The 16,133-nt window shown below is 38.0% G+C and overlaps 2 protein-coding genes across 2 annotated transcripts in view; one reads left to right on the top strand and one right to left on the bottom strand.

Moving 5' to 3' along the window:
• The window catches only part of STK32B (serine/threonine kinase 32B), a 150,770-nt gene extending 143,967 nt beyond the window's left edge, over nt 1-6,803 (top strand). The window contains exon 12 of the mRNA XM_052681669.1: nt 3,746-6,803. Coding sequence (XP_052537629.1) covers nt 3,746-3,884 — 139 coding nt within the window. The 3' untranslated portion in view covers nt 3,885-6,803. The remainder of the gene's footprint in view (nt 1-3,745) is intronic.
• Nucleotides 1-16,133, bottom strand: part of STX18 (syntaxin 18) — a 540,575-nt gene that overhangs the window by 447,745 nt on the left and 76,697 nt on the right. The window lies entirely within an intron of this gene.

Below are 16,133 nucleotides of genomic sequence, written 5' to 3'. Positions count from 1 at the left end.
TATCCATTTGTACAGAATTGTTGTGAAATAAATTTAACAGACACTGTGGTAACTCATTTTCAGCTTCTTTTCCCTGCAGGCTTTTTCTTCGGGTATGACTATCCAGTAAAGCCATTTGTTCACTCTTTTCATCCACAGCTGGCCATTTCACTATTTACCCTCTATTCATAGCATTCAGCAAAGGAATAACTATATGGTTCAAAACTACAACAACTATGTTCCCTGTAAGCCATTCATTTCTCCTGTGTCTTTATCAAGTTATCACAGGCTGTGGCTGCATCAGCTTGAAGGAGAGATAAGTCATTCACTAGAAAACAGTTTCCGACAAATGATTTATTGCACTAGTGCCATTTTTTAAACAGACTGGCCCAGAGTGCATTTATTTTGCCAGGATCACAGGGACTGTGTTGACCTACTCGTGTTTTTGTAAAGTTGACAATATCTGCTGGAAAAGTGGTCCAGCTCTGGCATCAAGTGATCAAGAATGCATGAAAAAAGGGTGAGGTTCACTTCTGAAATTGCCCAACATTTAATTGAAGAGACTACTTGTTCACACACTGCTGCTGTGGTGAGATTTGTTTAGGTCTTGACCCGAGCCTCTCTGCACTTTGGAGCTATATTAAAGTACAGAATAATTGCCTTATTTTATTTATTTTTCTCAAATTTCAGTGTTTGGGGGAAGAGAGAACACCCCCAGTAATGTCTCCAAGACCAGCTAAATCTTTTTGTTCAGAGAGTTTCCTGTTTCTTAGTCTCTTACAAATCTGAAATCATGACCATTGAATCTATAACTTTTCTTCCTTTTACATTGAACATATTGTATTAGACAGCCCAAAAACAAAATTTCAATAATTTTCTTCAGCTGGTATATAGAGCGGAGCCTTAATCTGCTACTTGGTGGTTCCCAAGTTTGCTACCAGGTTTCATCAGGTGCTTGCCTTAGTTTTAGAAGTCTCCATTTCCTTTTTCATATCTTCCATACCAGTAATTAATCGATCTCCCCTCCTTGACTTTGTATTTTTATACATGTTCTTTTTTTGCTAGTTCTTAGCCACCAGTTGCTGGACCCAGAATTATGACTAGCTCCAATCCATATGATATTTCTGGACAAACACTTTTCCATTTCAGCTTCACCCCTTTACACTTTCTTCACTTGCAGGGAGAGAGGTTGAGGGACAGAAAATGTCTGCAATTTGCCCAGAGGATGGCCACTCATTAACACCTTCTGTACTCCTTCGGTATAAACAGAATCAATACCTCCCGAATCTTGATATATTTTTACATCCCCAGGACATACTGGCAGGTATTTGTTACCCATAATAACTCCTTACAATAAAATATTATATTTTAAACACTCAATAAAGGGATATATAATTTATTAAATATTAAATAAGAGTTAAATTTTATTTGCATCATTAGATTAATAACCTGTTGCTTACATTGATAGTTTGTACATGTGGGTAGTGAATCTAGATACAGACACAGAAAATTTCTGTTAAGAGAATACAATGAAACACTGCTAAAACAATGTACTCTTTACCACTTCCAAACTCCATAATCTAAATATGCTTTAATAGCAGCCCTTGGGAGTAGGGACAGAATAAAAGACAATAAATGGAAATAAATCAAAAAATAGAAACCAAATTGGGAAGTTTGAGGCTAGCCACTGGTGTCTTTTGAACCTTTAAATGCTACCTTTATGCCAGTTTGAGTGATTTTCATTAAAAAACACATGTTTTTCTGCTTTCTGCTGTTACTGAGAGGCTTCTTCTTTTTCCCCTTAATTGTAAGGGTACAGTGAATGCTTGCTTTTTCAGATTTTTACAGACAAAATAAATATTAAAGAAAAAATCAGGGGAAAACATTTACATGTTGCTGACAACAGAGACCAATGCAACGATTCCTCGGTCTCCAAAAATTGCATCATCCCACTAATTAGCACAGGTCTGTAACCCACGATTTTCTACAAGATTTTCTAAGCACTGTGGCCATTTGTTTTGATGTCTACAAATACCTTGGTCTTGAAAGAGCCAGTATCTCAAACCCTGAAGTGGTTCAAGTCTTTGTCTGATTCAATTACTTTCAATTACTTTCTTGGTAGTTCTCCAGATCTCCTTTGAAGCCACTGTAAAATAAAATAAAAACCATGCCATCATATTCGTTATGTTCCATCCTTTGTTGCCAAGATAGTTTCAACAGTAAGTTACATACTCCACTGCTGTACAGGAGCTATATATTTCAATTTTCCTAGGACACTTGGGTGAAAATCCTTTCTTGATCATTTGTTGAAGTTCATTTGAAAGTTCACAGAATCACAGAATGGCCAGGGTTGGAAGGGATTTCAAGGATCATGAAGCTCCAACCCCCCTGCCACAGGCAGGGCCACCAACCTCCCCATTCAATACTAAACCAGGCTGCCCAGGGCCCCTTCCAAGCTGGCCTTGAACACCTCCAGGGACGGGGCATCCACAGCCTCTCTGGGCAGCCTGTTCCAGCACCTCACCACTCTCTCTGTAAAGAACTTCCCCCTGAAGTCCAACCTAAATCTCCTCTCCCTCAACTTAAAACCATTTCCCCTCATCCTGCAATTATCAACCCTTTCAAAGTGTTGATTCCCCTCCCCTCTGTAGGCTGAGTTCATTTTTATTATTTAGTCTGACTTATATTTCTTTATTTAATGTGCCAGTGTTTGTGCTCTTTTAATCTTTATCTATTTGGAAAGTGTTTTTCATTAAAATTAAATATTCTTCCTTAGACATCCATTTAGCTAAGGCAGAATTTTCATGCTTTTTTACATTCTGTTCTCAGTTGTCAGTTGATGTCTCTATATTTTTATTTTACTCTTTTAAAACTCACAATTTACATTACACTTTTACATGTTTTTTATTAAATAATTTCTATGTATTCAGTGTTACTTGCAAAGGTATTTCTGGAGTATATGGTATCACTTATGGTCTCTGTTACAAAGTGTTTCTCCCATGGCATCTCCAGTGACAGTTCCTAGTGCCTTTTTTGGGAATACATGACCAGCTGTTCATCATTTTTAAAGAACAATCAGAAAAAAATCCCCCCCCTAAAAAAAAAACAACAAACAACAACCCAAAACAATAGTTTGTATTTTCAAAAATTGATTTCTACAACAGCTTCCCCATGAATCTTCCACTTCTTTACAGAAGTACTTATGTCTTTGTATTTGGAAAACTACATTAAGTATCAAAAGAGTCACTGGAAAATCAGAGAAGTTGATACCAGTGTTGAACAGAAGTATTGAGTTCGATGATAAATTATTGGTGAGGATTGCTGGTGCCACCAGGTCTGCAGCTGTTCTCTGGAAAACGGTGCCTAGAGGAGATTATATAATGCAGGATTTTTGTTGTTCCATGAAACCACCTATGAGGCTACACATGAATATGTATTCACTGGACACGTTTTCTTGTGCTGGTAGAGACTTTGTCATGCTACATCTAGATAGAGGTGACCAGAGAAAGCACAATCCTCTGCTAGTTATTTGCTTTGATAGGAGCAGGATTTAACCAAGACCTGACTGTACATAGGAAGAGAGAAGGAATTCAAAGGCATTTAATACAATAAAAGCTAGGAAAGTTAGTAGAGATTGAATGTTGTGGAAATCTATTTTATACACAGGTATATGTGGTTATCCATAGGACAGACAGCAACAGTTATGCTGATTCAGTTACCTGCAGGTCAGAGCTGTAAATCTGTTGATGTTTGTAACTTTTGGCAGACTAAGAAGGCAGCAGGATCAAAGCGGGCAGACTTCCAGCACAGACAGCAGAGCATCCTTGCAGAGCCATGGGAAGCTTCAAGATGGACGTAACAACAACTTGCTTGGACATGGCTGTACAAGAGGCTGCAGCAGCTAGTGAGCTACAGCTCCACACAGGCTTTCACCTGGGGGTGAGGAAGAATCCTCTCCCACATGCCTTCATACTCACCCCTTGGATCCCAAGCAATCAGTCCTCCTGCAGGATCCCCAGCTGAGGGCAAGTCCACAGAGAAAATGGCCGAGAACTTCCATCTAAGACTGTTCTTCTGACTCTGCCATTGGAAAAAAGAGACCATCAAGAACAAAATGCAGTTTTATAAGTTTGACTTTCCTTTTCAAAATCCTGGAAGAAAACTTGAAACAACTCACTAGGCAGCCTCTCAAATATTGCCATGTTTCTGGCCATTTGCAAGAGACAAGTTGCACTGGGGCCAGCTTTATCTTGAAGACTTTACGCTATCCTCTCTGTCTCCATTAATTAAAATGATCCAATGTTGAATTTCATGGAGCTGCTAGACACAGCTGTTTCCAAACATCTGCTGTTGAGTTTATAACAGATGTACATGATGTAAATACATGATTGTAGTGTCAAATAGGATAAACACTGAATAATTTCATTTGACTACCTGAAGGCCATTGGCAATGTTGCACCGTGAATGTCTTCATTTTGTTCTTTAACTTCATGCATTCTGCTGTGTAGTGAGAGATGTGACCCACGCCAAATCAAACTGTTGCTAGTGACTCTTGTGGATGCAGGATCAGACACATCAGCAGTGTTTCATAAATATGACAAAGACAGATCTTTATAGACTGACTGAGCCTGAGCTGAAAAGCAGCTTAGGAAGGAGAGCTAAAAACACGAAGAATTTGCTCAGATCCACAGTTAAATGTTATAAATGTGAAGAAATCTGTTTCCATGGATCTATTCTGGACAAGAACTGTCTTGAATAGAAAGAAACATACATTATCCTTTAGTATTGATTAGATGAAGTCTCTTTTTTTTAATTGAAAAAAAAAGAATAGCATCCACAATCTCATATATTTAATACATTTATGGTATTTTACAACTTGTACATCCACATTTTGATAATAAATGCATGCTCGTTCTGTCCAATTGTGCTTTTCTTTTTAAGAGTTATGTAAACAAATTTCATTTCAAATTTTTTAAGACATAATTTAAGCCTTTGGAAGTGATAGGCATTTTATTTGTAATAACCTATTTTTACTGTATTGTTTCCATTTTATCTTTTAGAAAACAAAGTTCTTTGTAATCAAATAGATTTTAAAATTTTGTTTCACACTATATGTAATTTTTTCGCCAAAATTTTTTTCGTAAAATAGAGATTTTTTTATGGCTCCATGAAATGATATGGTGTTCCTGTCCACAACAGAGAAGTTTACTAAAGCACTAAGGCAAAGACTTTACATCTGTTATAAGCATAGTGTGGATTTACTTGCTTAATTTTGGCACAGACTGAAATCATAGGATCAAACAAAGGGGTAGAGATGCTTTGGTCTTAAAGAGAGTGGCTTTCATTGCCCAGAATAAACGGTTTCATGATCATAACTCCTTATAACGATCCTTTATTATTATTATTATTAATAATGTTTATTTCACATTGGAAGTTCCAGAGTAACATTTTACATAACATCTGGAAAAACCTATTTCTCTGTTTCATTTAAAATGTATTACGATCTTTGATCTCAATCCTAGAAAGAAATGAAAGATTTTATGAGAGCAATCCTAAACAAATTAATTGCACTTCTCATTTGCGGGATCCATGCTGTAACAGATATTACAGATTAAAGCCACAAAGCTTTAGGAGGTAAGGTCAGTAATATATGAAGCATGAAATGTTCCTGAGATGTCACTCACGAGGATGTCAGCCTGCATCTGCTTTGTGGAGCTCCTCGTGTGGGGCTGTAGTGCTTGCTAACAGACACCCAGCCACTATGCAGTCTGTCTATTGAACAAGTCCTGATCCACAGCCTTTAAAATACAAGAGTTTCATCAATGACACACTAAAATCCAAGGATTTTTCCTGCAAGTGGAATTCAATTAGCAGCAGGAGTCTTTTGAACATTTGCAGTTTGATCTGGCTGGCTGCAGGGGACTTTTGCCAATGCTTCACTAAGCTGTTTTTGAGATGAGCCTGGTTATTTGATAGATGGCATCTCCTTGAATGTGTTTGTAGAGTGTTATGCACGAATGCAATCCCACACAAATGCTTTAATTTCACAGTTGTCACCACACAGTCATTTCTCAAGCAACTTTGCTACTTTAAAAAAAACTCATGGCACTGATGCTCAGGTGCATCCAGAGTCCATGACACCTCCCTGACTGCAAGCTGAACCTTACATTGCATATAACTGTCTTCATCTGCTTACTGTGCAGGTCAACAAACACTCTTGGCTACACTGTGGTGACCCAATGCACTTTTCATCTTTCCATTCTAACACTATAAAGAACTGTCCTACCATGGGAAGCACCGATAATGGTGCAGAAGTGAGCTTGTTCTTAGCTTTGTGGGAATCTAACAATGACTAGAAGGAAAGTCGCGCGGCTTGGGAATAATCCTGAGAAGCTCTGGGATGGAATTTGTCTCCTTGAACTTCAGACTTGAACAAAAATGCACATGCCTGCAGCTCAGTTAGCCAGATGTAGGCTCAAAAAATAAGAATAAAAAAAGATGCTTGTAGGATACGGTGCCTTCGGTCAGTCTTGATTTTCTCCTTCAGCAGATGGATGTCCCTGTAGCTCTGCCTCCATGGTGTATAAAGTCAGCATACACAGTCATTGACAGATGAATCATATTTGTTATGGCATAGGCATTTTGTAGAGATGCAGTCTCATTGTTATGAGAAAAAAAGGAACGATCATGGTCATTTCAGCAGCAGTAAGAATGAGCCATTTAAACAGTTTCCATCCTCGCATGGAAAAGTAGTATTATATTTTATACCAGAACAGTCACTTGCAATGAGTGCTGCCTTGCTTTTCCAGCAGAAATGAAAACAATGCAACCCAAATAAATGGGAAAGGTTTCTACAAAATACTTTGTGAGACAGAAGGGAAAAACAAAGTGTAGAATATATAAGCATGAAATCAAAAGAAACTCCTTGGGACTCATTTGTTCTTTGTGGCTTTATTGCTTTGCAAAAACAGCCAGTGATTCTAACTCCCAAAGTCTCTTTTTGTTTCTTGTCATCATTTCAAGGGTAAAATCTTTTTTTCTTATTTCTCTTCCAGGGAAGAGAGAGAGAGAAGTCTAACACAACTGGAAAAGCAATTTGCTGCTACAACATTTTATTGCAATGCCACTTGCTCTGCAGTGTTACAGTTCCGCTCACACACACACATTCCCACAGCATCTTTCTACCATAAACTCTGCCAGATTTACCTTCTGTTCAGTTTGCTCCTTCTACACTGTGAATTAAATATTGGCACAGCACAGTAAATGTTTAATTACCAACCACCATAAATACAAATAGCTCTTTTCATCACTAGTCTTGACAAAATGATTAACGAAATATATACAAAAGTTTTTAATGTAGATTTTTGGAGATGGGAAGGATGGTGATAGATCTTGGTACACTATTGACATGAAGGTACTTAGTGGAGGAAATACTATCCAGCAATCCATCCATCCATCCCATCAATTTAGATGTTTTCTGCTTGTAGATTCAAAACAATTCAAAACATATTTCTTGCAGCTTACGCTAAACCTAAATGCTGGTACACTGGGATGCAAAGTGACCAGCTGAATGAGACCCAGAGAACTGTTCTGTTTCCCAGTTGGGTAGCTACACCAACACTTGCATATGGAAAAGTACTTAGCAGCACAGGAAAAGCTTGGAGGTTTTGGAGATGTTCATTTACAGCTGTGGTGGGTGCTGGAAAACTGATATTCCAAGTGCCTTCAAGTAGAAAGCAAACAAACAAACAACAAAAAAGCAAGGTATGCTCTTGAACCTCCTGTGCTAATATCTGCCTTGAGAGCAGATCTGGAACAAATCACTGCCCTTCACAAAATCACCATTATTTGTATGTCTGGCTTCACCCATAGCTCAACAGGCTCCTGACCACAAGAAGGCAAGGCTCCACCTACTTACAGCACTGGGCTGCTCAGACTCTGGCTTCTTGTGTAGCAAAAGGAAAAAGAGCTCGTGGCAGCTGCTGGAGCCAAAAGCTCCAAAAAATAGACATTATTTCCTATGCAGCCATTGCAGCTCAGTCCCTCAGCACACACTCCAACAGGCTCTGAAGTAAATTCGAAATGAGGAATAGTGTAAAAGCTTGTTCAGATCCTTCTGGTGGCCTCCATGCAAGTCCAGTGTGATTTCTAAATCAGAGCTTCGCAGCTCCTCTGAAGAGCATATTCTTAGATAAATAACTATTTTCTTACGCACATTGTGCTTAATCATCTCAGCTTCCTCCAGAGTACTTACTCCTGTATTTTAATGACTGGATCAACTGCTCTCTGGCCAGCAGGGAGAAACGTTTTTGTATTTTTAGCATTCATTTAGCAGTGGAAATTAGCTTGCTATAATCATGTTTGTGAGAAAACACACACTACAATCAGGACTATAATAATGACTGATATTAGCTGTGCTCTATACATCAATGAACTTGGCTCAGATATACAAACTTTTTTCTTTTTAATTGGGAAGGATGAATGTATCTTATCAATTGGAATAATTTCTAACAAAAATAGCCAAACTCTTGAGTCTTCCCAGGCGCTCAAAATCATAAGGTAGGACAGAAAAAATTGTTGTTCAATCTCGGGGAATTTTTTTTTTTTTTTTTTTTTTTTTTAAGTCAATTATAAACAGCAAAGTAAGGATATAAAAATTCTGCAGCATTCAATTCTCATTAAGAGAAAGAGGAATAAAATGAATCCTAAAAATAAAAGTCCTCCCAAAGTTTATGCCCATTATTATAGAATTAGGTAGAAATCAGTATTCTCCAAAACCAATTACCTGAATAGATTTATTCATAGACACTTCCATAGGCAAAAATATTTTGGAACTTGAGCACTAGAGAATGTTTTGCATCTTACTTTTTCCACTGATTTGATAAGTGTTATATTTCTTTCTGAAAATTTTCTCACAGTGATTATTCTATATTTGGAAAATCCCTTTTGGAAGAGCACTATATAATTTAATTAGTAGTTATAACTTTGCTATGCAATTCCGTAGCAAGGATAGCATTGTGCAGTCAAGGAGCTAAAATACTGAAGCAATTTCTGGGTAATTACTAACGAGGATACAATTTAAGTCTTGAGCCCTACCACGATGAATGCCATATACGTACATTAAGGTGGGTCAGACACTACTGCAAGGAATTTAAATTTTGAATTGGATTTATAAGATATAACTTGAAGACAGAGATAAACTGGAGAAATTATTGCTCAGGGAAGGAGGTAACAGTAAAATCAGCCTATTAAATGTAATGAGCAGCCCTGTAATGCAGATTTATGGATTTTTCTCCTCCATTAAATTATATGCACGATCTCCTTTAAGGCTGTAAGTTTTCCATTTAATTTGAAAGCTGATCTAATCTTGGAGAGAATGGATAGGGCTGAGGGAGCAGAGAAGAGGCAGTCGGTGGCAGTGACACTGGCAGAGCTGTCATTAGTCTTCTGCCCAGCTTAGGCCAACATGAGAACAAAAGATTGGTTTCAGTGCACAGAAAATCTGTGCAACTGCAGAATCAAACTAAAGCGATCTGCAAAGACGTGAACTGAAGTACTATGTGAAGAGACTGAGACCTAACCCCTCAGAGATGGGTTATTCCTGGCGAGATGCAGCACAGCATACATACAGGCATGTAGTGCAGACATTGAACTTCAGCAGGAATGTGCTCCTTATGAGAGGTCATTCATTGAGATTTAATCTTCCTTCGCAGCCCAAAGATGCTCCCTAACAACAACTCAGCAGCAGATGTGGTGGAAGGAGGAATATAGAAGAAAATGTGGTATAAGGAGGAAAGCAAGCCTGTCTGCAGGATACCAGATGCTATCACCATCAGGACTAAGCAAGCCCTGCCTTCTGTACTGTCATGCATTGCTTCTTTTACTTGTCATCTTCCTCTACATTTTCCTAGCTCAGTGCAACTCACTTGGCTCCTTCCTCTCTTCTGACAGCAGCTACCAATGTCCAAACTTCCCCAGCACTCTACTCTTCCCGGCAGGCTGGATCTAACAACTTCCCCCACCATATGCCTGGATGAGACTTCTGAAAGAGCATTCTCAGGCAGTACCACTCCATGTCAGCTGAGGCATTGAGGTCAACATGCCATCATCCTGCCCCTCACATGCTCACCCTTTCCCCTTCTGAGCATTTTTGGTGGAAGAGCTTGCAAATACTTAAAGGTCTACAAACCCTGCCTTTCTTAGGTTCTGGCAGGGTATTCACTCCACAGGTGTTCCTTTGGTGACATCCACATGCAAACACTGTAGCACAAAAATCAGTCACTGCTGAGCAAAATTCTGACTGACAGATCAAGCATAGTCCTCTCGCAGTCCTGCTCCAAGATATATATATATATATTATATACACCACCTTTTTCTCCCACCCCAGTACCAGTCAGACTAAAGACAGATTGTAACAGACCTACACTGTTACTGTAAAGATGAGTCAAAAGCTCCTGAAATTAAAGTCCATGGAAATACTGATAGCCTGTTGCAAGCCCACAGAGTACACTGGTAAGAGTGATTCAGAGGCTTTTCTCATTCTTCTGATTTCAGTACAGGGCTTTATTTTCCATTTTTCAGATAGATGCACATTAATATTGAACACCTAATTAAAAATAAATAAATAAATAAAAATGAACACTAAATAGAGCAAGACAACCTGCAATGGAACATTTATTTTGAAGAGATTCCTGAAATATGTTTTCACCATCTCATCAACATAGCCATTTGAATTAGCAAACTAGTTTTCTTGCAAGTAAGAAATACAAAGGTACTCAATAAGGACACACAAATGCCCTGAACATCCATAACTGATTGTGTGTTCACCTTACTACATTACTAACTTATATAGAATGGCTTAGATTGGAAGGGATCTTAAAGCCCATCCCCAGTTCCAATCCCCTGTCACAGACAGGGATGCCCCCAACAAAGCAGGCTGCCCAGGGCCCAATCCAAGCCAGTCTTGAATGCTTCCAAGGAGAGAACATCCACAACCTCTCTGAGCAGCCTGTGGCAGTGCCTCACCACACTCTGAGTAAAGAACTTCTTCCTTAACACCTAATCTAAACCTCCTCCCCTTTCAGTTTTAAGCCATTCCCCCCTATTGCTATCTTCCCATGTAAAAAAGTTGATTTCCCTCATGTTATAAGCTCTCCTCAGGGACAGGTAAGCATCATTCTGAAGGCAATGGCCTCGATTGCCATCAGCCAGAAAGGGAATTGTGTTCAAATCCCTGAATCCAGAGTAGAGAAACCAGGCACCATGAGGTGCCCAGGATGATAACACAAGCACTCCCCTGGTAACATGAAACACAACCTTCTGTCACTTGACTTTTAATCTTTCCACACAAACAAAGCTCTTCACATCTGTAAGATGTCATGCTATCCATCTCTGGAAAACTCCTCTGATCCAAATTATTATTATTTTTTTAAATTATTCATGCAAGTCTGCATTATCATTTTAAGATGTATGAACTTATTGGTATTTCATACAATCACATTCATCATGCCACTCTACAGTCTCAGCAAGAGAGGTTTTTTTAAGGAGTTAAGGATGTAATTACTTATTTATAGTATTGATATGCATTGAACATATATTTGCATAACAAAGCCAGGAGATATTTTGTTGCATGGTTTTTGCTCATTTGTACTATAGTAATGCATATAACTCCCTGAGCTTGCTCCTTTTAATGTGTCAATACTTTCACCTGCCTTGGCATACCATCATCTTTAATTAGTATCAAAAATATTGGTTTATTGAGCCTTGATACCTGTACCAAGTGTATATCTCAGTTTTTCTTGAAGAGCATACATACATCTGAACATATTAATTGACTGCATTTTTCACCTTGAAGAAAAAGGAGAATTTATGGAGCTAAGAATAATAGGTGAAAACTTTTCCATTGGCATACTTCACATAAAACTTTTCACATTTCCCATAAACTGCTCATCAGTTCATTGAAAATGTTACGAGATTTCAAGTGCTTAATCTGCTAAAAATGTGTTTCTGTATTTGTTGGAGATATTTTCTAAAACCCCACCTATAGAAACAGTGCAGTGATTCCTGGGATCTTTTACAAAGTGATATATTCATTATGCAGCACATACATATTAATGTATAATGAAAAGGGTCAACTGTGAGATATACATCTTATTTAATCTGCCTCATGCTCACTAACAGGTCTAGAAAGTCCATCCCTTTGCAAGTGACAAGTCAGAACACATGGAAAATATTTGCAGCATAAAAAACAGATATTTTCCTGTCAATGGGTGGAAGGAACCTCAATCTTCCAAGCTAAATAGTGCACCTAAATATAATGAGACACTATGCAAACATCTGCGAGTGTGTTAAAAAAAGAAAAAAAAAAAAAAACAACAAACAAACTAAAAATTTGCTCAGGGATTTGAGATTTATGTATTTTCTGCTGGAAAAAAAGAAAATTCATTAAGAGTGGGTTGAAAGAAGAACGATTCTAAGAGACAGAAAATACACTCTGGCCCAGCATTTGGAATTTGATCCTGTTTAAATGTTAAGCTCTGTATCTTCCTGAATAATGGTTCTTTCCTTGACATAACAAAGAAAGAGGAAAGACCAGGTATAATAAACTTTTAAATATATTTGAATTGCTCCAGCCTTAGCTTAATGTTACTGAACGAACTGTATTAAGAGGGAAAGATTTCTTTTGCAACCAACCTCTTCATGATGCGTATTTTCTTATATTACCATGAGCACCTACAGAAAGATGCATTTCTGTGTATATTAGAATAGTCTGAAGCTTTCAGGACTTCTCTTCAGCACTGCTCCACTTTTGGCTAACCTCCATGCTGATGTGAGCAGCTCCTCTTTTTCTCTCACAAACTTCTGCTCAGCTCTGAACTGAGCACCTCTGCTCCACACCATGTCTTATCTTCAAGAAGGGTCAACTCTTAATCAGATTTACTTCAAAGAAAAGCTTTTGTTTAACAATAATGGAGGTATAAAATCTCCATTTCTTTAACAATCACTCCCAGACCCATGTTTAGCCATATCTACTGGATCTCATGATCTAGAAAAAATTACATGGTAGCTCTAAATTGTACTTCATGGGTAAAATACAGAAGTGCAGTACATTTAAATGCCTGAACCACAGAGCCCAGGGAAAACCACACATAGACCCTACTCTTCAATTCTGTTTCACAGAGTGACTAAGGCACCTCAGTGCCTCAGAGCACATACAGAACACACCAGTAGAATATCACAAATCCTGGGGTATGCCCTCCCCTTCTTGAGCCTTCATCTAGCTTGAATCTACAGCTGTCCTAAATATATTTTACTCCCAGACCAGTAATATCTATGGTATCTCAACAGTGTGAAAATTCAACCAGAAAAATGAAAACTTGAATTTCAAACTTACACAGCCTAAGAAGCTTAAAACACTTCCTTCCATGAGACTTTTTTTTTCCCCCCAGTCTCTGAAACAAAAATAGAATTCAAAATTAACAGAACAGTAACACAGCCTTCAAATGGGGGAAAGGAGGGTGGAAGTTATTAAAAATGGGAATCTGTTACACAGAAAATTGTAGAGAAGTCAATTCAAACAAAACTAAATATATGCTATACAAGTTTTGCATTTACGTTACTCGCCCTCAAGCTACAGGAACAAAAGTAATTGCTATTTATTCTGTATTCATATGGAAGAGTTCAAACTCTAACCCCTGAGAGACTGAAAACCATCTTTGATAAAAAAAAAAATTAATTACATTTCAAATATCAGCTTAGATGTATTTCAGATTTTTTTTTTTTCCACATCGACTGGAAAAAAATTATTTTCCCTGACTAATCTTATTGTTTTGCTTTTTGTACTTCACTATGCACTTCATTGACAAACATTTTTCAGGAAATTAAGACCATTTTTTTTCCCAAAGTACATTTAAAAATATCTACATCCTTCTTTTAATACATACTAGAAATTAGGCCACAAGGGAAGACAAGGGATTGTAGCTAAGCAAATTAATTCTGTTTGCAGTGAGAACAAATTGGCAAGCCAACACCATTCAGTCATCCTGTAAAAGCAAAGTTATGGATGCATGCTGGGTCTACACCTAGGAGCACTACGTCTCTTACACTTTAATCAACAAATCATGTTTCCTGAAAAGGTGCCTTGAATTATATAAGGGAGGACCTTAGTAGCATTACATCCACTTCCATAGGATGATGAAAGCAGCCACGATTGTTAGCTGAAGAATTTTCTTTTAGTTTCAAAGTAAAAGATAAAAGCAGTCAAATGGAAAACTATCAAAACATTTTCTTCTGACACATTCTTTGTAATGTTCATGACTGATGTTCACCCTGTTAAAAAGCCATCAGAGACTGCTAGAGAAGAGAAAAATAGAGTCCCTTCTCAGAGACACTGTAAATATAAACGTCTATAAGAAAAATGAAAAGTAATGAAAAACTCCTTTCTGTACTGTTAAACACAAACAGACAAACATTATTTATACTGGTTTGCCTACCTCTTCATATTTTTGTTAACTTCTTTCTTTCTCCAATTTCAGTATTGCAGTGATATTATCTTTCAATATATATCTAGAATATAGCATGTCAGTTTTACTATTAATAGAGCTTCGGATTTTTCCACACCTCCCTTACTTAGAATTCTTTTCTTAGAACAAAGAGAACTTCATAGTGTTTTATTCACCTTTAAAATAGCTGTCTTCATTGCTCTCACCTGCTGTTGCACAGCTGCAAGTAGTTAGAAAGATTTGTTGTAGCCCAAAGATCAGACTTCTATGTAAAGGCACAGCCCAAACACACATATAGTCTAATTCTAAATTCACACTGCCTACAGAACTGGGTGAAAACAAGACTATCTGCTTTACAGCAGCAGTAGCTGCTATAAGCAGTTCTCTGATATTGCCTTACCCTATGTCTTATGGTGACTATTTTGTACCCAATAAAAGCCAATAATTACTGCCAACAACCTGGGTGGAAAGGATGAAGGGTGCAGAGTGACTGGTGGTCTCAGTCATGACACGATTCACTGATGTGTTGTATTTGATTTAGTAAAATAGTAAGAAGCCTGAAATCAAAATGGTGTATGATAACAAAACATTCTTTTTATGAGGTTCATTAAATGTGAATGCTGTGCTTGTGAACAGAGAGAATGGCTGGAATCAGTGGAGGATGAGGAACAATTTTGGTTTGTGGGCTGAAGCTGAAGAGGAGCTGAAGATGTCTGGGCAGAAAAGCTGAGTCTGGAAATAGAGAAGAGGAAAACCAAGGAAAGATTATAAACTGAGTTTACACAATGAGACTGAGATTGAAATCATGGTTGGGTCACAGTCAGCCAAAAGACATGCAAAAGCTGGGATTGTTGCCAGAGCTTAGGCAGGGAGAAGCAGCATTAATGCAGGAACCTGGGGGTGAGTAAGTGAGAAGAACAGAAGTAAAAGAAACGAGTGTAGGGGGAGACCTGGGATGCAGATGAGTTTGACAGGGTGGAACAAAGTAGACTTCTGTGGAGTGGATGGAAGAGTTGGACCCTAGTATGCTGTACTCCCTTCCAGAAGTGAGAAATAAGGGAAAAGAGCAACTGGGGCCAGAGGACTACGTAAAACAGCCAACAGCCAGATTTGCTGCGAAAACATGAGTGCAAATAAGATAATTTATGATTAGAGCTCCTAGCAAAACACTGTTTCAAAAACATCATTGATTTCCTTTCTAGAACCAGAAGGCACATTTGTTCACTTTGGAACAATCAAAGCTTTTTCACAGCAGGAACTTCTTGGTTCCTCCAAAAGTGCAGAGCAGGAAAGCTCATACCCCACTGGCTGCCAGGAAGCAGGGAGGCAGGGAAGGGGCTGGCAGGAGGGATCCTTTGGACCCTTTGTGGAAACAAAGGTATTCCTTGGAACCTACAGATTTCTGCAAACCTTTTTTATCTAACACAAAACACTCTTGAAAATTTCCTTCCAATTCAAAACAAGAAAGAAACCTTGATTTTCTGGTATTTTGACAGAGCTAGTGATTTACATGCAGAAATAATGTTACAAGATGGATATGGTCAAAAAGCCAAAAGTTAGAGAACACTAGATGATGTGTTGGTAAAAAAGCTTGCAAAAAGTAGATGGAAAGCTCAAAGGCAATTTAGTAGAGTCAGTGTAAAAGTTCTGAAT

This window comes from Tympanuchus pallidicinctus, unplaced genomic scaffold, assembly GCF_026119805.1.
Source record: "Tympanuchus pallidicinctus isolate F22 unplaced genomic scaffold, pur_lepc_1.0 scaffold2, whole genome shotgun sequence".
Taxonomy (NCBI): Eukaryota; Metazoa; Chordata; class Aves; order Galliformes; family Phasianidae; genus Tympanuchus; species Tympanuchus pallidicinctus.
The sequence above is the reverse complement of the archived record's forward strand: the minus strand, read 5'-3'. Positions and strand labels throughout refer to the sequence as shown.